This window comes from Spinacia oleracea, chromosome 6 (genome assembly GCF_020520425.1).
Source record: "Spinacia oleracea cultivar Varoflay chromosome 6, BTI_SOV_V1, whole genome shotgun sequence".
NCBI lineage: Eukaryota > Viridiplantae > Streptophyta > Magnoliopsida > Caryophyllales > Amaranthaceae > Spinacia > Spinacia oleracea.
The window spans coordinates 121,689,714-121,712,401 of record NC_079492.1 but is presented as its reverse complement, the minus strand read 5'-3'; the positions used below and the strand labels follow the sequence as shown (position 1 = coordinate 121,712,401).

The 22,688-nt window shown below is 35.9% G+C and overlaps 1 protein-coding gene and 2 long non-coding RNA genes across 3 annotated transcripts; 2 read left to right on the top strand and 1 right to left on the bottom strand.

Annotated features, from left to right (window-relative positions):
* Positions 1-192: 192 nt before the first annotated feature.
* Positions 193-3,167, bottom strand: LOC130463965 (uncharacterized). Its single transcript, XR_008924228.1, has 3 exons — positions 2,536-3,167; positions 2,155-2,218; positions 193-1,423 (listed from the first exon to the last, which is right to left on the bottom strand). It is a non-coding gene; the product is annotated as an uncharacterized lncRNA (long non-coding RNA).
* An 8,417-nt stretch (positions 3,168-11,584) lies between these two features.
* Positions 11,585-12,778, top strand: LOC130463552 (uncharacterized). The gene has a single exon (XM_056832713.1). The coding sequence runs from the start codon at positions 11,585-11,587 to the stop codon at positions 12,776-12,778; it is 1,194 nt and encodes a 397-aa protein (XP_056688691.1).
* A 3,459-nt stretch (positions 12,779-16,237) lies between these two features.
* On the top strand, positions 16,238-18,444 carry LOC110791318 (uncharacterized). Its single transcript, XR_008923587.1, has 3 exons — positions 16,238-16,600; positions 17,836-17,966; positions 18,061-18,444. It is a non-coding gene; the product is annotated as an uncharacterized lncRNA (long non-coding RNA).
* Positions 18,445-22,688: the final 4,244 nt, after the last annotated feature.

Below are 22,688 nucleotides of genomic sequence, written 5' to 3'. Positions count from 1 at the left end.
AAGAATAACTTTTATTCATTACTTTAACACTTTAAACTTCGAATAATCTTAATTTAATTAGTGATCAACCACTCATGAAATACAACCTTATGCTCGCTTGGTACTCTTAACATTTATACTATCCTTAAAATTTTTATAACCATAAAAGTTCCTCAAAACGATTCATATCCACAAAATCTTTGAGTTCGCACCGTGCTTAACTTAACTTCTTTTAAAATATAATACTTAAACTTTGCCTAGTCTATCTAGGGTAGAAAACTCATAACATGACATGTGACGATAAACATAAAATCAAGGGAAGTTCGATTCTAAAGCGAGAGAGAGATAAATCAAAATAATATTAGCGTTGGCGTCATCTTTGTCTTTTATCACGTAAGCTCTTGCATATGTCGACGGGCGTGATGGATTTAGCATTGTTGTTGTTTCGTTCATGATTGGTCGAGGTTGATGTTCCGGTATTCGTTGGAGGTAGTTTAGGACAATCTTTAACAAAATGATCTTTTCCTTGATATCAATAACAAGTATTCTTTTTTTTTTGCACGATCTTCGCTTCCATTCGTTAGAGCATGTCGAAAGTCTCGAGTAGTTGATCCATATAATTGATCTAGTCTTCAAATTTCATCGAATCGGCTTGCGATCATAGATTGGTGGATTCGGAGGTGAAAACTTCTTAAATAGTGACGCATTTTCGTTCGCATTAGTGACTTTCGTTTTTCGAGAATCTTTGACTAATTCAGTTGACATCGTACTTTCCGTTCCTAATCGTTCCATCATCTCCTTGTGGTCTCTTATAGATTGGTCGTCATAGAAATCGTCATGGGAAACATCATTGTGGGCGACGTCATCGTAAATGTTGCGCTTGATGTGACCTTCGTTCGTGGCATCATTAGTACCTTGATAATCAATATTTCGCATAACATATTCAATCAAGAAAACATACATAACAGGAGAAATGAATCCCTTTTATCCCGTGCGTTCCTACGCTCACACTCATTTCATTTTAACTTAACATGATTTTAACATATTCTTTTTAACTAAACTCTTTGCTTCAAGCCTATTGAATTCTACTATGCGCAAAACCCGTAAGGTTTAGCACTTATGGTCCAGAACCTTTGCTCTGAATACCAAACTGTAACGCCCCGACCTCTAAATCACTTATTAAGGCATAATTAGCAGCAGAATTAACCTAATTTGGTCGGGACATTACCTGCCGTAATTCTCTTTTGGAAGTTACAAGGCAACATCATACATAAGCCATAAAAACCTCAAATCTAATATAATAATCCTTTATATTCCCAAAATATAAGTACATAAATTACTAAAAGTCTTTAATTAAACTATTAAAACATTAAGCATAAACTAGGTGAATAATATAATAGTGAAGTTCCTCGCCACTACTCGTGTCCATCGTTCCCCGCAGTACCTAAAACGGAAAACAAAACGGTGAGCCGAAGACTCAGTAACGACTACCCTAGCAACGTAAATTCATTTCAACTCATTTTATTTAATAACACAGGGGGAATAGAATGGGTAAAACATTTAATAAAACATCATATTTAATTCATTCATAAACTTTTAATGAAAAACGTCATTCATAAACTTTTAATTAACATGCTAGTTGTCGGCAAGTACGAACCGTGAAGGAATTCTCCACTGGGCCTGGGCCCATAAGAGCCTGGGCTCATCGTAACATGGGGCCTAGGCCCTGAGCCTGGGCTCATAAACCATGGGAGCCTGGGCTCGTAATCCATGGGTGGACAGGTGTCCGTGGTGCATGCATGACCGGTAGATAGGAAGATGGTAGTTTATATACCGCCAGACAAACTATGTCTTTCACTTTCATTTATCATGTTGTATGTAATTTTACCAAGCCTTGGCTTGCATTTCCGTTGAAAATAACATAACTCTTTTAATATCATAAATCATCATTTTGATCCTGGGATCAATAAAATATCATTCTTTCATAGCGTTGCATAAACATCATTTTATGAGAAAACTCAATCAAATCATATTATAAGAACAATTCAATCAAATCATATTTTATCCCACAATCCATAAAACACATCAAAACATTTAATTCATAAATTCAATCATAACGTCATATTTTCATAATACATTTATAAGGGAATTGCGGGTACTAGCAATAGCCGTTACCTCAATTCCATGATTGCTAGGCCTTTTTCCTTGGTTCGTTCGTCCTGAGCTCCGAGTCTGATTTCTTTCAAAGTATTTAATCATTGAATTAGTATTAAAACGATAACTACTTTAAAACTAATTATTTTTATAAATATTTTTAGTTTATAAATTCATAAAATAACTTAAATAAAGTATTATTAAATTCCATTAAATCAATACATGAAATATTTTCATAAATCAATAAAATACTTAAAAATTAATAATATTTTTCATAAATCAACACATGAAATATTTATCAAATTTTAAATCAAAGTGGTTTCTAAATCATTTATTTAAATTATAACAATGCTAAAGTAAGTAGTAATTTATTTAGGGCTTAAATTGCATGGCAAAACTTACTTAAGGGTATTTGGGCCTAAGAGTTTTGGGCTTAGCAGCTTGAGAAGTAAAAAGGAACAAAGTTCCAATACTGGAACTTGTTTCTCGTGAAACTGGGCACGAAGCCACGAAGAACAGAAGCAGGGGAGGAAGGCTCGAAAACAGAGGAAAAAGAGGAGAGGGAAAAGCGATGGCTGTGTGGTGGCTTGTTAACGGCGGTGCGGCGCAGAGGCACAACAGAAGAAGCCGTAGACACGGCGGCTTGGATGGCTGGGCACGACGGAGAGAGGAAGCAGGGAGGGGAGAGTGAGGAGGAGAAAGTGGCGCGGGAGGTGAGGGAGGTGAGGGAGGCAAGGGGGGATGTGATCGGAGTTATGGTCGATGCAGCAGCGTGGTACCGCGCCGGAGAGGCGCCGGTGGTGGGGTGGTTCCGGGCGGCGGAATAGTAGGGAAAGGGGGTTATGGTGGTTGCACAAAACAGGGGGAAACATGGGAGATTTGAGAGGTGTTTTCCGGTCGGTTCTGGGCGGAGACGGAGGCGGTGACAGGTTTGGTGCGGGTGCGGGTGGCTGAGAATGATGGTGGCAATAGGTGGTGGTGGTTCGACAGAGAAGAGAACAAGGGGGGGTGGTTTTCAATTTCTTTTGCTCACTTATTTTTGGTTTTGATGTTTTAAAATTAAAATCTGGAATGTTAGAATTTGTAACTGAAGAAAAGAAGGAAGCAAAATTTGTCTTTGCTATGAATTGGGACCGAAATGAGGGAAAAGGGAGAAGGAAGGATGGGTTTCCTTCTTGCTGGTACGTGGAGAGCAAAGAGAAGAGGTGAAATGAGATTTTGGCTCTTCTAAGGGTATTTTAGTCATTTCCCAAAGTTAGGCAAAATTCAGAAAATCAATTTCTGTTTTTAGAAAATTAATTAGAATGGAAATGTTTAATTAAAACTAAGTCTCAAAATAATCTTTTATAAAAGTGTCGTTAACGAAAAATAAATTTCGTTTTCGAATAAAATAAGAACGTTACTAAATTATGAAAAATCCGAAAATAATTAAGATTTAAAAAGATCGTTTAAGCTCGTAAATATAAAAATTGTTTAAATATGAAAGTTGAATCGAGTAATCGGTATTAAAAATCCAAGTGAAATAAAATTTCGTTAGTTAAAATAAAGTTCGAAATTAGGATTTAAAACGATTTTAGCTAAATAAAAACAATTAAGCATAATTAATCGAGTTTTAAAAATTCGGGGTATTACATGATGTCACTTATACATTGCATTCGTTGTTACTTTTGTTGTTTTATTGCAAGTTCTTCAATTTCATGTTGGAGGTTCCTGGTATAGACTTGTGTTACTTGATTTTCTATGTTGGTGTTACTTTTATTATTGCAGTTTATTCAATTTCATGTTAAAGGTTCCTTATATAGACTAGTGTAATTGACTTTCTATGATGGTCTTACTTATATATTGAATTTGCCGTTACTTTTCTTATTTTAGTGCAGTTTCATGTTAGAGGTTTCTTGTATAGACTGACGTTACTCATTTTTTATGCTGGTGTTACTTTTATATTGCGTTAACTAACGCGATGAGTTTTAAAGGCGCTTGACTTATTTATAAGTGTGAACACGTCACACCATCAAGTTGATGGTGTGGCTTGTCACATATAAGACTTGAGGCATATGTTTTAAGTTAGTTAGTGTAGTTATGCATGTCAACGCTACATTTACTCCCAAGTCCCAAACATAATCGTAGCTGACAGATTTCGAGTTCTCCACCAATTCCATCCACTTAATAATTGTGTTAAGAGTATACGGAGTATTAGCGAAGATAAACAAATAATCCATTAATTTATACTACTTCCTTCGTTTCTGAAAGTTCTTTACGCTTTGGAATATGTGCCGAAAATATGAAAACTTGGACCGTAAATTATCACTATTATATACATCAAATCGTTATATGTAAGATCTTGTTAGATTGGCCTCGTTATGTATTTTCAGAATATCAACTTTTTATAATTTTTTCACATATGAAATTGGATATGTTAGAATTTAAGTATTGCATTGGAGTCCGTGCAAATAGTAACTGTAAAGACTTTTCTGAAAAGGAGGTAGTAATTAATAAGAGGGAAGAGTTAGATTATCGATGTTTAGTTTATTGTAATTAACTAGCTTTTGAGCCCGTTCAAAGAACGGGCGATTGTGTAGTGGTTACTCTGTATTTAGTTTATCTTTTTCAAGTTCAAATTTTATTGAGCTTGTGATTTTAGATAGAATATATGATTAAATAGAGGTAAATTTTAAAAGTTAAATTAATACATAAATTAAATAGTGTATTAATATTGAGTGTTAATCGAAAAGATGGAGTGGAAAATGTTGAATGAATAGATTGGTGAATTGATGTTGCATGAGGAAGATGGAGTGAAAGAATCGATTAGAGTTATATAATATATCAAACAACAAAGAAAAAATAAAATAAAAACAATTCAAATTGGAGGAAAGAATAAATGGCACGTGTCATCTAATCATATGTGTTGACACATGTCATCTAATAAATTGTGGTTTTCCTTTTTAAATACTAGGTATAGAGTAGGTATAAATTTCTTCGTGTAATTTCTCTCATATATTGTACTCTTAGTGGCTTAATTCATTTGTTAATAAAATATGGACAGATGAATTGTTTGGAGGTCAAAATTATTGTAACTTCAAACTCAATTATATATGGATCTCAAGCTCGTTATGTGTTTGACAAATATTTCCCTAAAATATTCACATGCCCCCTCGGCCTAATATTAACGTAATCTAAACGTATTTTGTTTAAAATAAATTAAAATAAGTTGGTGTTGGAGAACTTATATAAAATTCAATATTATCCACATATTAGTTTTACATTGGAGAAAAATGAGAGGAAATATCAACTTATAACTTGAAGAGTTTCTATCACTATTACCAATTGATTTTCGTGAGAAATCAACGAACAATCGTTAGGCTTATAAGTGAACCGAATTTCAGACCTATTCTTCTGTGAAATTTAACAGTTGGGACATTAACATCTCACGTTCTCACGTGACATTCATTCTTCTATGTTCTGCTTCTTTCCTTCACCGTCTTATTCCCCGGGGCCACCAATCAACCCTATTGATCATATTTAACAAGTAGCCCGTCTAGCCGCGCCACGTATGATCAACATCATCTATGCGATTCAAATATGAAATACGTAGTATAGGAATTCCATACCTAACTTTATACTACGTACATTGCACAAAATCACAATCAAAGTACCTAGTTAAGAAATTGAAAGACCGATATTTAACTTGTTTTCTCATTAGAGACGTACTTGCTGACTAATAGAGTCCTCATTTTCGATCAACCCATCAAAAGAAAGTGGTCAAGAATGATGACATTGAGTAATTGGTAATATTGAAAATCGTACTTTTATTTACGACCTATACCCGTCTCAAATTATTTGCTCTATTAGCCCAATTTTTGTGGGAACTTTTTAGTCAAACTGAAATATGAGACGGAGGGAGTAATGTTCAAATTCTACATTATTGTTCTTTATTTGACACATGCCCAATTTAAGGAAAATTAGAAAAAAGATGCCAACAAAAGTCAATGCGTGCCACCCTAGTTGCAAGGTTGTGAACTTGTTGAACTTGTTGCCGGTTGCCCTTGTGGATGATACACCGGTTGAAAGTATCGCCAACATGTTGTATTTGGATTATTGTTTTAGAATCCATAGTTTAATACATTATTTGACAAATTTTGTGTTATAGCTAGTACGGAGTACAACTAAGGGTTTGTTCGGTATCACTACTAGTTTTTTTTATTTTTGCTTTGATTGAATCAAGAACTAAGAATATTTATACTTATAGTAAGCAAGCATGTTGATTTTGAAAACTGACAAAAAAAAATTAGAAACTACCTTTTGTGGTTTTCATGATTTTGTTTTTAATTAGTTTCCTGAAAAAACAGAAAATTGAAAACAAAAAACGATAACAAACTAGCAGTATAACATTTTCGAATTACTAGTTTACACCGATACTCTCAAGTAATTAAGTTTAATTAAAAATAAATTATAAGATTATGTTTTGTATGGTGTTACACTTTTAATATCTCACTAAAGCCCTTAAAGTTATCTCTAACATTTCCTTTGAAAAATCAAGTATGTACTCCATACTTATAAAGTTATACGTAGTAATAAACTCTTTGTCCCTTAATTAATAATGCATGAGCTCATATACTCTTCTCTCAGCTGTAAAAAAATAAAAAAAATAAAAAAAAAGACTTTGTACTCCTATCGCTCGAGAAATATGTGGATGAAAATATAGTATCTATATACCACATATAATAAATTGATGGTCTAGCTAATAGAAGGTTGTATTTTCAATTTGTTTTTCGTTTGCGATAATAGAAAGATATTAGAAGAACGTAAGGAGAATAGAGTTGCGTCCATTTATTAGTAATGGTTGTGGTGCCATGCCATGCATGCCTTTAATTTTGATGTGGTGATTTCATTTTTTGTTTTCTTATTTTGAGTTGGCCAATCATTTGAGATTCAATTATGACTAAAATTGACATGATTACGTACCCTCATCTCTTCATTTCCTTTATGAAATTGAATGGTGCATTTTTAACAAAAATCTTAATTGGATGACGATCTAAAAATGTATGGGGGATAATAAAGTGGGAAAGTGGGAAAGATTAAATGACCCAATGAATTTGATTGGTTAAAATAATTATTTGACACAAATTTTGATAGAGTATTAAAGCATTTATGTAATAATATAAAAAAAAATGTAATGAACATTTTGAAACATCTAAAAAGGAAAACATAAATAACAAAAAGAAACGGAGGGAGTAGTATAGATTTCATTTGGCTGTGATGTTCCTTTTTATATTTGATTTTTTTTTCCGGGTTGGATTAAGTATTTGATTTATGCTTTTTATTCTATTTTAGAATTAAAGTTAATATACTTTGCAGGTGTTAAGGATTTTTTAGACTATTTTATAGAACAAAAGATCTTGTGCGTATAAGGTGTACAATAAAATTTTTTGTACACCAAGATAACTTTTAACCAGTTTTTTGTAACTTTAACATAGTTTTAGTTAACTTTTATATTATTATAAAAAAGTTGATAGATAAACTTTTTTTAAAGTGTTAAATGATTAATTTATACATTGTTATTGATTTTAAAGAAATAAAATGAAAACTTTTATCACTAAAAAGTACTCACTCCGTCCCAAAATATAGTGACTATTTTTCATTTTGGGTGTCCCAAAATGATGTGCCTGTTTTCCATTTTGGGTGTCCCAAAATATGGTCTAATATTTAATGGTTGTACCTAAAAAATACTTTGTCCTATCATTAATGTTTCTATCATGAAAATGTGGTCCCATAATTTATTATTTTTTGTCTTTTTGTTTAAAAATAAAATAAATTGTGTACTTTTCTACTAAAGTACAATAACATTAATAGTTCATCATGTTATTTTTCAAGTTTCTTAATTCCCGTGAAAAAGGTCAAACGGGCACTATATTATGAGACATAACTTTTACATACATAAGGGTAACTTTTTAGCATTTTGAGTTAGCTTTTACTCCGGTGTACAATATTTATTGTACACCACTTGTAAATAATAATTTGTATTTATAGAAATACCTAAAAATCATTTATAATAATGAGTTCAGGAATTTCCTTATAAAATAATTTATGATTCATGGCTCATTGGCAACAACAACAAAAAAAAAGTTAAAAAATCAAACAATCTCTCCTCGTACATGAATGAGAAAATCCTCATTCACCGTTCATTGTTCCACAATAATCATCCCCTGGCCCTACATGAATTGGGAATTGACATTTTTCCAATAAAAACAAATAATTAAACAATGCCCAATTTAACATGTGATTGTTCCGTTAAAAAAATAAAATATAAATAAAGGTGTTTCTAAAAGTGAATAAAGCCTGTATCACTGATACATGACACATAAGTTTTATGTTATCATTGCGGAAAAAATAAGTAAATCCAATTTTATTAACTTAGTAACCTGGGACATTGTTCGGGACAAAAAAAAAACCTAGTTATATACGAAGTATAATTTACCCAGTCTATATATCTTCTTGTATCAATTTTTATATGAAACAAAGGGATATATACGTGCGAATTTAAGAAACAAATTTGTGTTATTACATTTAAACATGAAATAACATGTAAAAAATATAATATAAATGTGATGCGTGCGAATATAAGAAAAAAAAAAAAGTTAGATAGAGCCGAATCATATAAACAGATTGATTAAAATGATAAGAATTAATTTAAGGGATTTTTTATAATTAAAATTAATTCATTAATAAAAAGTCATACGACATCTACAAAAGAAATCTGAATCTATCAAATACATAACAAATCGGATCAAATAAAACTCGTTTTCTGCAAAACTATGATCATCGCGCATCAAACATCTTGTATACCCTCTAACACATCGTTGTTTGATACAACCTTCAACGAGGGGGTCTTTTGATATGTTGTAATTTTGATATCGAATTAAATTAGATTTTTTTGATTGTTGATGTAGAACTGACATCTGCTGCTACACCGCACAAATATTCTCCCTCGTACACCAGAAATTTAGAATCCTCTAACCTAAGAAAATTCTCCCTAAAAGGAGAAGAAAAATCCTGTCTTTCGAGGGAGAACTATTCCTCGCACAAGGAGGAAGTATTAAATAAAATCCTAAAAATCAAACAAAATTAGAAAAAGAACAACAAGATAAAAAGATCGGGGCTTTCCACCGATAAAATCGATGGAAGCCCCTTCGAAATTCACTAATGGAGGCTAGAGTTTGAGAGAGGGAGAAGAGGGAGAGAGAGAACGACTAGAGAATTTAATTAATATTTATTTAAGGGGCTAGATTGATTAAAATGCTTCTTTGGGCTTTTTCTATTGGGTAGGTTGTCATTATGTATGCTCTATCCTATAAGTATGAAGAGTATTTTAATAATCCAACTAGGCTAGGTCCCGTGCAACGCACGGATGGGACTAAATATATTTTTCCATTCTGAATAATTTATTTAAACGAAATTTTTAATAAAATAAAATCAATTTTTATCAACGTTTGTTGGGAAAATCAGAGAAATTAAATTATTATTTGTTTGGATTGTGTAGTGATTAGTGCAATTTTAAGAGTTTAGCGTTTCGACAAAAATACTTAAGTTGGGAAAATATAAGAAAAAACTTATCAGACAATTATTAGATATCATTTTCTTTAGGAATTGAATAATATTCGTAACCATAACCATAACCATACCCGTACCCTCGATCTATCCAAATATTTGGATATGGTATTGATTTGATAACCATATCAGTTATAATACCCTATTTTCTAGATTGGGTATATAATAGGCTTTCGGGTTTATAAGTAATTTTGTTGGACCTACTTTTTAACACTTGTTTTACATAAAATAAAAAATAAAAAATAATTTTTTGTTTGGGTATGGTCGTATAATAACACATTTCAATGTAATTTGTTTATTTATTTATTAACTATTGTAGGTTAAGAGTATAATGCATTTTTTTGAAAATTTTACATGAAAATCAAAAAAAATATTTTTCTATTTTGCTTTTACGGAGTTTCCGTAATAGCTTACTATGTATATTATATAAACAATAATATCAAGTTTTCCTTCTCGCCCAAGTTTTCCTTCTCAACGTAGGTGCGTCGTTCCTACGCTGTAGCCATGGCAGGAAAATCGAAAGCTCGAAGAAAACAAAATAAATCGATGGGTCCCGTATCAGATTCTCAAGCAAAGAAAACTAAATCTATGGATGAAATTCTTGGAGTTGCAGCAATGGAGGTGGAAACTGAAGATGAGGCGAATGATTCCACTGAAGAGGAGGGTGAAATTCATTCACCCAAAACTTCACTCTCTGTTTTGAAGACTCGATCGGAGGCTCACAAAACGTTCTCAACCTGGTTGTCGGTGATGAAATCAGGCAAGGAACCTTCTCTGAATCGTCAGGTAACACCCATACCCATTTTTCAAGATCATGATCATGAAGAATCTGCTAGTGATATTGATAGTATTGTTAGCATAGACTTAGAGGATATCCAGGAGGAGGTTGATTACTGGAATTCTGCAATAGTTTGTGTTGTTTTAGGTGCGAACCCACCTCTCTCTGTCATTGAAGGTTTCTTTAGGAGGATTTGGAAGAATCTTGGAGTTGATAAGGTGGTGGAGATTGAACATGGGGTTTTCATTGTTCGATTCTTTACTATGGAGAATAGGGACAAAGTAATCAATGACATTCGACCCACTTTTGATAAGAAACCTGTGATTTGCAAACCTTGGCATAAGGACATTGATGATTTCAAAGATGAGGTGAAAGTAGTACCAATCTGGGTTCAACTGAAGCATCTTGGCCTAAAATTCTGGGGATCTAAATGTTTGAGCAAAATTGTGAGTTCCATAGGCAATTTTATTCAAGCAGATAAACCCACAGTTCAAAGGGAGAAATTGCGTTTTGCACGAGATCAAGTTGAGGTCACTCTCACTCAAGAACTCCCTGAATGCATTAAATTCCATGATGAACATGGCAGATTAAAGACAATCAATATTGGTTATGAATGGAAACCCACAGTGTGTGATCACTGTAAACTGTTAGGCCATGTTAGTGATGACTGCAGGAAGAAAAAAGGGAAGAAAAAGTGGGTTGCAAAGAAAAGCAGTGGCACAAATGTTGAGGTGGTGAACACTTCAATAGATAGCTTTGTTCAACCTAAGAGCACAGTGCAATACAGAAAGGAGAGAACACCTCCTGTGGTGGTGACAAACTCTTTCCAGGTGTTGGTGGACCATAATTCAGGAGATACAGGGGAGAAAATGGCTGATGGTGTAGTAGGTGAGGACAACAGATCAATGGATGGAGGTGGAAGACCTCCTGATATTGATGGATATAATGCTTTTCTGGAATGTCAGGGGGGTGAACAGGTGTGCTAAGCAGCAGGATGTCAAAAGATTTCTGAATGCTAATAAATGCAGCCTGGTTTGCCTTCTTGAAACAAAGGTCAAGGCAAAAAATATGGGTGCCTTGTACCTGAAATTGTTCAGTGGTTGGTGCTTTACTTCAAATAGTATGTGTCATAATGGTGGGAGAATTGTGCTTGCTTGGAAACCTGGTGAGTTTCAGGTAAACCCTATTTTCTGCTCTAGTCAACTGATTCATTGTGAAATTAGTCTTAAGAATGGTACTAAATTCTGGAGCTCATTTATATATGCTCATAATACTCAAAAAGAAAGATTGGTACTATGGAATGACTTGTGTGATCTTACTGCAAGGATTACTGGTCCTTGGATCCTCATGGGTGACTTCAATTGTGTTCTGAATACTGATGAAAGGGTGGGTAGCCATGTGAGATTGAATGAAATACAGGATTTTCAGAACTGTGTCAATACTTGTGGTTTAGAAGATGCTAAGTCCAGTGGTAATTTCTACACCTGGAATAATAAACAGCAGGGTGATTGTAGGGTTTTCTCTAAGTTAGATAGGGTTTTGATTAACCATCTATGGAGCTGTCAGTACCCTAATACTGAGGTTTGCTTCAAAAATGAAGGGTATTTTGATCATTGTCCTGGTGTGGTGGCTGTGTTCCCTCACTTAGCAGTGGGCAAGAAACCTTTCAAGTTCTTTTCAATGTGGCAACAAGCCCCTCAATATATGGAGATTGTGAGTACTGCTTGGGGCTGTGCATACCAGGGGACTAAAATGTTCCAACTGATTCAGAAGCTCAAAAATGTGAAAAATGCTTTGAAAAGGTTAAACAAAGATGGCTTTGGTGAAATTGAGGCAAGGGAGTTGGCTGCTTCTAAACATCTCAATGATCTGCAAGCTGCTTTACACCTTAACCCTTCAAGTGAGGATCTGGCTTCAATGGAGAAAATTGCTCACCAGGAATACTTGGTAACTCATGCAGCCTATCTCAACTTCCTTTCTCACAAGGCTAAGTTAGAATGGGTCAAAGGTGGGGATGACAACACTGCTATGTTCCACAGGGCTATCAGACACAGACAGGTTCATAACTCTATCTTTTCTATCAAGGATATGTATGGTAAATGGATATATGAGCCTGCAAAGGTTCCTGCTACCTTTCTTGAGTATTACAAATGGTTGTTGGGGTCCAAAAATCCCATTAGAACTACAGTTAAACAGACTGTGGTTAATAAAGGCCCTCTGGTTGATGATGCTATGAGATGCTTGCTTCTTAGCTCTTATTAAAGAACTGAAGTGAAGAAGGCCATGTGGGATATTGATGCAAATAAAGCCCCTGGCCCTGATGGGTTTGGGAGTTCATTCTTTAAAGGAGCTTGGGAGATAATTGGTAATGATGTTAGTGATGCTGTTTTAGACTTTCTGAATACAGGTCAACTCTTGAAGGAGATTAATGCTACTAGCATTACTCTTATCCCAAAAGGGAAATGCCCCATGAGTGTTCAAGAATTTAGGCCAATTTCATGCTGCAATGTGGTGCACAAGTGTATATCAAAAGTTCTTTGCAACAAAATTAGACAGGTGCTTCCTGATCTGATTTCTCAAAATCAAGGAGCTTTTGTACATAGCAGATTCATTGCTCACAACATTATGGTTTGTCAGGACCTAGCCCAAGGATATGAAAGGAAAACTGGTGGTAATGGTTGCCTCATCAAACTGGACCTTCAAAAAGCCTATGATACAGTTGAGTGGGAATTTATTGAAGAGATGTTGGTGAGTCTTCAATTTCCCACTCAGTTTATTCATTTGATCATGCAATGTGTCACATCCCCTAAATTCTCTTTGTCTATTAATGGCACTCTTCATGGTTTTTTTGAGGGGAAAAGAGGCCTTAGACAAGGTGATCCCTTATCACCCTTGCTCTTTGTGTTGTGCATTGAGTATCTGTCCAGAACTCTTAAGATGGTGGCAGAAAAACCAGACTTCAATTTCCACCCAAAATGCAAAGTCTCTAAACTGAATCACCTATGCTTTGCTGATGATATAATTTTATGTTGCAAAGGTGAATTCAAGTCTGTTCATCTCATGATGCAAGGATTCCAGCTCTTTTCTAACACTACTGGTTTAAAAGCTAGTCCACCTAAGATATCTGTTTACTGTTCTGGCATGTCTGAGGTAAACATTCAGAGAATCATAGATATGACTGGTTTTGCCAGAGGATGCTTTCCTTTCAGATACTTGGGAATTTCCATCTGTTCAAAGAAAATATCAGTAGCTGAATGTGATAAAATTGTTGAGAAAATGTGTGCAAGGGTGAAAACTTGGAGTTCAAGGAACATTTCTTTTGCTGGAAGGCTTACACTTGTAAATTCTGTGTTGATGACTCTGCAGTCATACTGGTCCCAAATCATGATCTTGCCTAAAGGGATATACAAGAGAGTGAATGCCATTTGCAGAAACTATCTATGGCATGGTTCAGCAGACTCTAATAGCCCAGGGAAAGTGGCTTGGATGAATGTTTGCAAACCTAAAAAAAGAAGGGGGTTTAGGTCTTCTAAATCTCAAATTATGGAATGTGGCAGCCATGGGGAAGCATGTTTGGATGATTTCCACCAAAAAAGACAATGTTTGGGTTAGGTGGGTGCATTCAGTGTATATCAGAGATAAAAATTGGTGGGATTACTCACCAAAAGTGTCTAATAGCTGGTACTGGAAAGCAATCTGTCAGGTTAAGGATTTGATGAAAAGCTACATATCCTCACAACAGTTGGTGGAAATGCCTAAGTATTCAATCAAGCAGGCCCTATGGTAGTATGTCAACTGGTTCTGAGAAACTGCATTGGTGCACTACTACAAAAACACCTTATGGAGTCGGACTTTTCGAGTCGCCTCAAACAAACAGGCGACACATAAGCTTTTATAGTCCCCTGTTATAGAGCAGGCGACTCATAAGGCTCCATAAATCAAAATAAAAAACCAAATAAAAGGCTTACGTGTCGCCTGCAACTTATTAGGCGATACATAAGCTTTTGGTGTCTCCTTGTATTTAGTAGGCGACTCTAAAAGTAAACTTTTACGAGTCCCATCCCCCATAAAGTGGGACGCGTATACTTTACGTGTCGCCTTGTACATTGCAGGGGACACATATAGTTTACGTGTCGCCTCTTATATTATAGGCGACACTATAGAGTTGACCTTATGTGTCGCCTTCCATTGATAGGCGACTCGTTAGATATAAATTAATTTCTTTATTATATTCCTGCCTCAAAGAGACTATTGAGCGCCTACTTTAAAAAAACAATATTAAAAATACTTAAAATAAAAATTTACCTCGAAAAAACTTTATCCCAAAAAAAGTCCTACCCCTAAATTTCCCTCAAAAAAATTGAAGGAAATAATGCCCTTGGTCCAAGTATGCATTCAATGATAAGTCTAATAAATGCGGTTCAGTATTAATTAACAAGTTAATAATTCAGTGAGATCAAGTGAGCTGAATGCCTAGCTAGAGGCCGCTTCAGTTCAAGTGGAATTAATGATATTAATCCACAGCTTACTCTTGACTGAACCCGTAGGGTCACACAAATAGTACGTAAACGGATCAAGTATTTAATGGCATTAAATACTCCATCTATGGATATTCGGAATCGACGGATCTTGGTTTCAGTGGGAGCTGAGATCGTCACAGGCAAGAAATGAATACTCCGGAAACGATGATATTGCCGGAAACGGAAATATGGATCGTATCGGAAATATAAATATTATCCAAGTCGTAGATGTTGCCGGAAACGGAAACATGGTACATATCGGGAAATATTATTGGAAATAGAAATATTGCCGGAATCGGAAATATTGCCGGAAACGGAAATATTGTCTGAATCGGAAATATTATCGGAATCGGAAAATAATTCCGGAAACGGAAATATTAAATATTTGTTCGAAAAGGAAATTAATTCCGGAATCGGAAATGTTAAATATTGTTCGTATCGGAAATGAATTCCGGAATCGGAAAATTAATCGGAAGCGCGTCGTACGAATTAGCATCGGACGAGCTTGCTAGACGAAGGCCCAGCACGAAGCCAGGCCCACGTCCAGCAAGGGAAACGCGCGCCACAACACGCCAGCCCAAGGCTGCGCCAGGCCCACCGCAAGGCAGGCCCAGCGCGCGCCCAAGGCTGCGGCAGTCGTGGGCTGCGATGCTCAGGCTGTGCGCGCGCGCGCATGGCGCCCCTCGTGGGCTGCTGTGCGTGCGTGGGTGTTTGTGTTCACATACGAAACCTAAAACGTACAGGATTCGTTTAATGATTAAATTTCTAATTCTAGTTGATAAATTAATTAAATAAGAGTTTCATTAGGATTCTAATTTAATTAATTCGTATCCTAATAGGATTCCAATTCTCTTTCCATACCCCTATAAATATGTGGCCTGGGTTCACAATTTATAACAAGTTTTCAAGTATTCAAAGTGAGTTTTTGAGAGAAAAATTCAGACACATTCCTTGCCTAAAAGTGCCGAAATTATTAGTACCTTAAGGGCGATTCTAGTTGGTCAATCTTAAGGCGGATCCGGACGTGTTGTGGACTATCTACGGAGGGACGACACTTGGAGTCCTAAAGACTTGTTCTTGTTCGGTTCGGGCGCAGCTAGGGAAGGCACGCAACAAAGAGTATGCATCTAAACTATGCTATATGATTATGTGTAAATAATATGTATTCCTGGTTAAATGGTTTTTCCGCATGATTTATGAATTGTCATATGTATCATAACCTTACAAAAATGTCCTACTCCTAAATTTCCCTCAAAAAACTTCCTACTCCTAAACTGATTCTAAGTCAGAAAGCCCTCCCTCAAAAAAGAAGTCCTTACCAAAAATTAAAAACTCTCCCCCAACCTAAACCCTCGATCGCGAAAAAACCTCCATCACCGAAAACCCACGAAATACTCCAGCAATTGAAACCCGGCCTCCATTAGCAAAAACCTCCACCTACAAAATACTCAAGAAATTGAAACCCGACCTCCATCAACAAATTGAGGACGAAATTTCAACGAAAGTTGCAGACACAATTGGCACCGCACGAAGCCGTCGACGAACCCTTCCAAAACCGTCTTCGGTTCGTCCTCTTCCTCTTCTCTATTTGTAATTTGATTTTGTGATTTGGTTTAGTTTTCTAGGCTTTTCTTTGTGTTAGTTTGTTCATTATTGCTTCTTATAGATTACAGTGAGGAGCAATTTTATGATTTGTTGCTTAAAACTTCGAATTTTGAATTTAAATGGATTAATGAGAGTTGAGGGGTTGCTATATTGTGTACATGATTAACATTGTTGGATGATTTAGGCTTTAAATATATGTTATGTGTTTTAATGTACTTGGTAGTTTAGTTTGTTCTATGGTTTCTGAGTTTTGATGGTTTGAATTTGTATATCACAATGGAAATTTTGTTAGTGTGATTCATAATTCTATTTTCTGGAGTTAGAATATGTAGAATAGAGTTTGGTGGATTGAAAATGATTGTTTTCTGGAGTCAGAACATAGGCATAGTGGAGTTTGGAGGACTGAAAATTGGTGTTCCTAGAATTGGAAATTGTCTATATTGGTCAAGATATTGGTGTTCTACATTGAACTATATAGGGGTTGAGTCGGTGTTTGTCTATGAGAATTCACAATATCTGTTCATTCCTTGCTACTGTTGCAATGGCGGTGGCTGCTCTTATTGAGATCAAAAGGGTTAAAGTTGCAGAATTACATGAATTAGTATATGATCCAAATGCAATCTTACCAATATCTGTTTTCTGGTTAATCCCCCAATTTATATTAACTGGTGCTGGAGAAGCAATGATATATGCAGGACAACTTTATTTTCTCTTAAGAGAATGCACAGGCTTGTTTTTAAGCACACTTTCCTTAGGGTTTTTCTTTAGTACAGTAATAGTTTCTTTAGTGAACTCTCTAACTGCACATTCTAAACCATGGTTAGAAGACAACCTTAACGAAGGACACCTTTACAACTTCTACTGGCTTCTGGGAATTATAAGCTTGATTAACTTTGTATTGTTCTTGTTCTGTGCAAAATGGTATATGTACAAGGACAAATGGCTTGCTGCTGAGGGTTTTGAAGTTGAAATGGATGAAACTCCTGGACCAACCTGCCATTGACATTCAGCATTGATCATTGATCCATCCACACCACTCAACCAGATCATCCTTTAATTTGTTCACCATATCAATATCATATGTAATTATCAGTTTATGATGTCTTGCGTTTTGAATATATTTTTGTCTGCAGTAATCTATTTCTAGTTGTAGTTTTGTTTATACATGTAAAGTTCCATTTACGTATCTTGCAGGCAGGAGCAATGTTGTCACTGGTGTTGCGAAAGCAATCAAGGACCATTTTAAGAAATATCCTCTAGCTATTGTCAATGTCAAGGGGAGAGCTAAAGGGACCTCTGTTCAGGAGGTGGTTTTAAAATTGGAAGTATGTACAGATGTTCAATGAAGTTTGATTTATTTTGGTTTAATCATCCTTTTCGCTTAATTCTGAGGTGGTTTCCTCAATTAACTTGTTGCAGGAAGAAACAGGCGGAGTTTTGGTATCCCAGGAGCCAAGCAAAGTTATTCTTTACAGAGGTTGGGGTGGTGGAGTGGAAACTGGCCATGCTTCTAATAAGGAGAATCATGATAAACGAGCTGGTATACCTTCATTAGCTGTTGTCTCTCCAGAGATGTTGGCAGCAATGAGGCTTGAATGTGGATTGTCAAGCAGCTAAACAGAGAAGACAGAGCTTTAGCCTAGGTTTGGTACTTTGGTGTGATTGTGGTGGCTTAATCTGGATTAGCTATTGTCAATTACACCATATTTTGTACTCTTTTGAAGTGCCTCCTAGACATCATTGGTCAAGAAATTTCTTGCAAGATTTTGGAGAAAGCAAGGATTTCTTATCTATTCCGTATGAGGTAAAAGTGATTGATTTAATAATTTCACCAAACTCTACCATTTTGGATTATCCTGATTCTGAAATAAATTGCTCATGTCTGTTGAAGAAAATGAACTAGTAAAAAGTACATGGTTGACACGTCATTCTTGTTGCTGAATAAGATAAAATAAGGAAAATAAAATAAGGGTTGGTGGTTATTTTAGGTCTACAAATCCTTAAGGTTAAAACAACTTGATTAGAATTAATAAGGACTGAATAATTGGTAGATTATTGGTGCCCTTGATTAATTGCTGCAAATGTTTACGTGATGCATAATGTGTTTTACTAACCAGCTATGTGGGTCATTCATGATAATGAATGGGTGAATGGTATATATTGTATATGTACTGTTTTGCAGGTTATGAAGTGACTAGTATGGCCCAAATAGGATAGAAAATATGGTCTGCGTACCATTAATTTGAATGTAATTGGTCTAAAGTACCAAAGTTGTTTTTCAATTCAAATATGGTTTGCGTACCATCAAATAGTTGTAATTAGTTTTAATTATAGCTTATCCTATTTGAAGAAAATGGTGCCTCCCACGGAGATTTTCAAGACGGACTTTGAAGTTAAAGCTTCAAGATGAAGTCGGGCCATACTAGATCACATTTATCTTATGCATGTTTTAAGTTATTTATTGCTTTTAAATATGTCTTAAAATGCATGAGATCAAAAGCTTGATTATGTTGCATGATTAAGGATTTTAGTTCACTTAAAATCTAACCAACATAGTAAGAGACTTAAGTTCCAAACTTAAAAATTGAGTTAAAAGGTGCCATGCCAAAATATACATTTGCTTGGATATCCTTTACATCAATCTAGTAATAGTTTTCGCTCAGCGAGGTGTTACTTATTGGTCCTAAAGGGGCAAGGTACACAAATAATTGTGAGTACATGTTAGTTTTGGTGAAACTCAACGATATAAGTAAGGAGTCCTTTTATGTCGTGGCAAAATCGATAGGTTTACCTAATAAGTTCTTAGACGTACCTATCAACCAAGAATAGTTCCTAGACTATTAGCAAAAGGTTTTTGCTTACCTAAGATGTTTTAGGATTAAGTCGACAAACTGTGCTTAGTTCTTCAATGATTTTAGGATCTTGGAATCATTTTATTCACACCTGCCGGAACACATAACTTGAATAAAATGCTTAATAAACATTGAATTATGCATGTATGCTAGAATTTAAGTTTATTAAGAGAAACTGTGAATGGTTATTTATTTGTTTATTCTTTTCAATTGTAGTTTTTAAAATGGCAAACAACAATTCATTCAACATTCGATCGATTCTCGAAAAGGAGAAGTTGAACGGGAAAAACTTCCTTGACTGGCAAAGGAACTTGCAAATAGTTCTTATGCAGGAAGAAAAGGAGTATGTCCTAGAAGAGGCGATGCCCGAAGCCGCAGGCGACGGGGTCACTCAGGCAGCCCTCAATCGTTGGATTGATGCAAACAAGGATGTGAAATGTCTAATGCTCGCCACCATGAGTGCGGATCTGCAGAAAACGTTCATCAACTCAGATGCTTTCACAATCATCAGTGAGTTGAAGAACATGTTCCAAGATCTGGCTCGAGTCGAAAGATTCGAGACTCATAGGCAAATTCTTGAGACCAAGCTTAAGAAAGGCGAGCCCGTAAGTCCACATGTTCTCAAAATGATTGGACTCATTGAGAATATGAGTCGCCTGGATCAGCAATTTCCTCAGGAAATGGCTATAGACACCATCCTCCATTCTCTTCATAGCGGGTATGATCAGTTCAAACTGAACTACAGTATGAATAGTCTGGACAAAACGCTCACTGAGCTTCACGGTATGCTGAAGACCGCTGAAAAGACGCTCAAAAGTGATAAGCAGGATGTGCTTATGGTGCGTGGGGGCAAGTTCAAGAAATCTGGAAAGAAGAGGAATGCTAAGAAAGGTGGCAACAAGGCCAGCCCAACTAAGCAAACTGGCGCCAAATCTGTAAAGAGGAAGGTCAGTCAACCCACTTCTGAATCCGAATGCTTCTACTGCAAGAAGAAGGGGCATTGGAAGAGAGATTGCTTGAAGCTAAAGGAAGATCACAAGAACGGAACAGTCGTTCCATCTTCAGGTATTTTCGTTATAGACTGTATACTTGCTAATTCAACTTCTTGGGTATTAGATACAGGTTGTGGCTCACACTTATGTTCCAATCCACAGGGACTAAGAACAAGTAGAAAGTTAAGCAAGGGTGAAGTCGACCTACGAGTGGGAAATGGAGCACGGATTGCTGCATTAGCTGTAGGAACATACTATTTGTCGTTGCCCTCCGGGCTAGTTTTGGAACTGGAAGAATGTTTCCATGTTCCAAGTCTTACTAAAAACATCATTTCAGTTTCTTGCTTAGATGCTAAGGGATTTTCCTTTTTAATAAAAGACAATAGTTGTTCGTTTTATTTTAAAGAGATGTTTTATGGATCTGCTAGATTAGTCAATGGACTTTATTTATTAGATCACGACAAACAAGTATATAACATAAATACCAAAAGGGCCAAAAAGGATGATTCAGATCTCACCTATCTATGGCATTGTCGATTAGGCCATATAAACTTGAAACGCTTAGAAAGACTTCAAAAGGAAGGAATTCTAGAACCATTTGACTTAGAGGATTATGGTAAATGCGAATCATGTTTACTTGGCAAAATGACAAAGCAACCTTTCTCCAAAGTTGGAGAAAGAGCAAATGAACTATTGGGTTTAATCCATACAGATGTATGTGGACCAATGAGTACAAATGCTAGAGGTGGTTTCAGCTACTTTATCACTTTCACTGATGACTTCAGTAGATATGGTTATGTCTACCTAATGAAGCATAAGTCTGAATCTTTTGACAAATTCAAGGAATTTCAGAGTGAAGTAGAGAATCAATTAGGCAAGAAGATTAAGGCACTGCGGTCTGATAGAGGCGGTGAATATCTGAGCTATGAATTTGATGACCATCTGAAAGAATGTGGAATTCTATCAGAATTGACTCCTCCTGGAACACCACAATGGAACGGTGTGTCAGAACGGAGGAACAGAACCTTGCTAGACATGGTTAGGTCAATGATGGGTCAGGCCAATCTTCCATTAGAATTTTGGGGACATGCACTAAATACAGCTGCACTCACTATAAATAGAGCTCCGTCTAAAGCTGTCGAAAAGACTCCATATGAATTATGGTTTGGAAAGCCTCCAAATGTGTCTTTTCTTAAGATTTGGGGATGTGAAGTATACGTCAAACGATTAATTTCAGACAAACTTCATCCAAAATCTGACAAATGTATCCTTGTGGGCTATCCAAAGGAAACAAAGGGGTATTACTTCTACAATACATCTGAGAACAAGGTGTTTGTTGCTCGAGATGGTGTCTTTTTGGAGAAAGATCACATTTCCAAAATGACAAGTGGAAGAAAAGTAGACCTCGAAGAAATTCGAGTCGAACAACAAACTCTAGAGAATGCTCAAGATGACATTCAGGATGAAACTCAGAGATCTTTAGAAGAATCTGGTGAGAATCATGGTCAAACTAGAAATGTTACCCCGCGTAGATCGCAAAGATATAGATCTCAACCGGAAAGGTACTTAGGTGTTTTGACGAACGAGAGCTATGACGTTCTATTACTTGAAAGTGATGAACCTGCGACTTACAAACAAGCTATGACGAGCCCTAGCTCCAAGCAATGGCAAGAAGCCATGCAATCTGAATTAGACTCCATGTCTGAAAACCAAGTATGGGATTTGGTCGATTTGCCAGATGGCTACCAAGCCATTGGAAGCAAATGGGTTTTCAAACTGAAAAAGGACAAGGATGGGAAACTTGAAGTTTTCAAAGCTAGATTGGTTGCAAAAGGTTACAGGCAAGTCCACGGTGTGGATTACGATGAAACCTTTTCACCAGTTGCAATGCTAAAGTCTATTCGGATAATGTTAGCAATCGCTGCATATTACGATTACGAAATATGGCAGATGGATGTCAAAACTGCTTTCTTAAACGGCGTTTTAACAGAAACTGTGTTTATGACACAGCCTGAAGGTTTTGAGGATCCAAAGAATGCTAAAAAGGTATGCAAGCTAAAGAGGTCAATCTACGGATTGAAGCAGGCATCCAGGAGCTAGAATATACGTTTTGATGAAGCAGTCAGTGACTTTGGTTTCATCAAGAACGCAGACGAATCTTGTGTATACAAGAAGGTCAGTGGGAGCAAAATTGCTTTCCTAG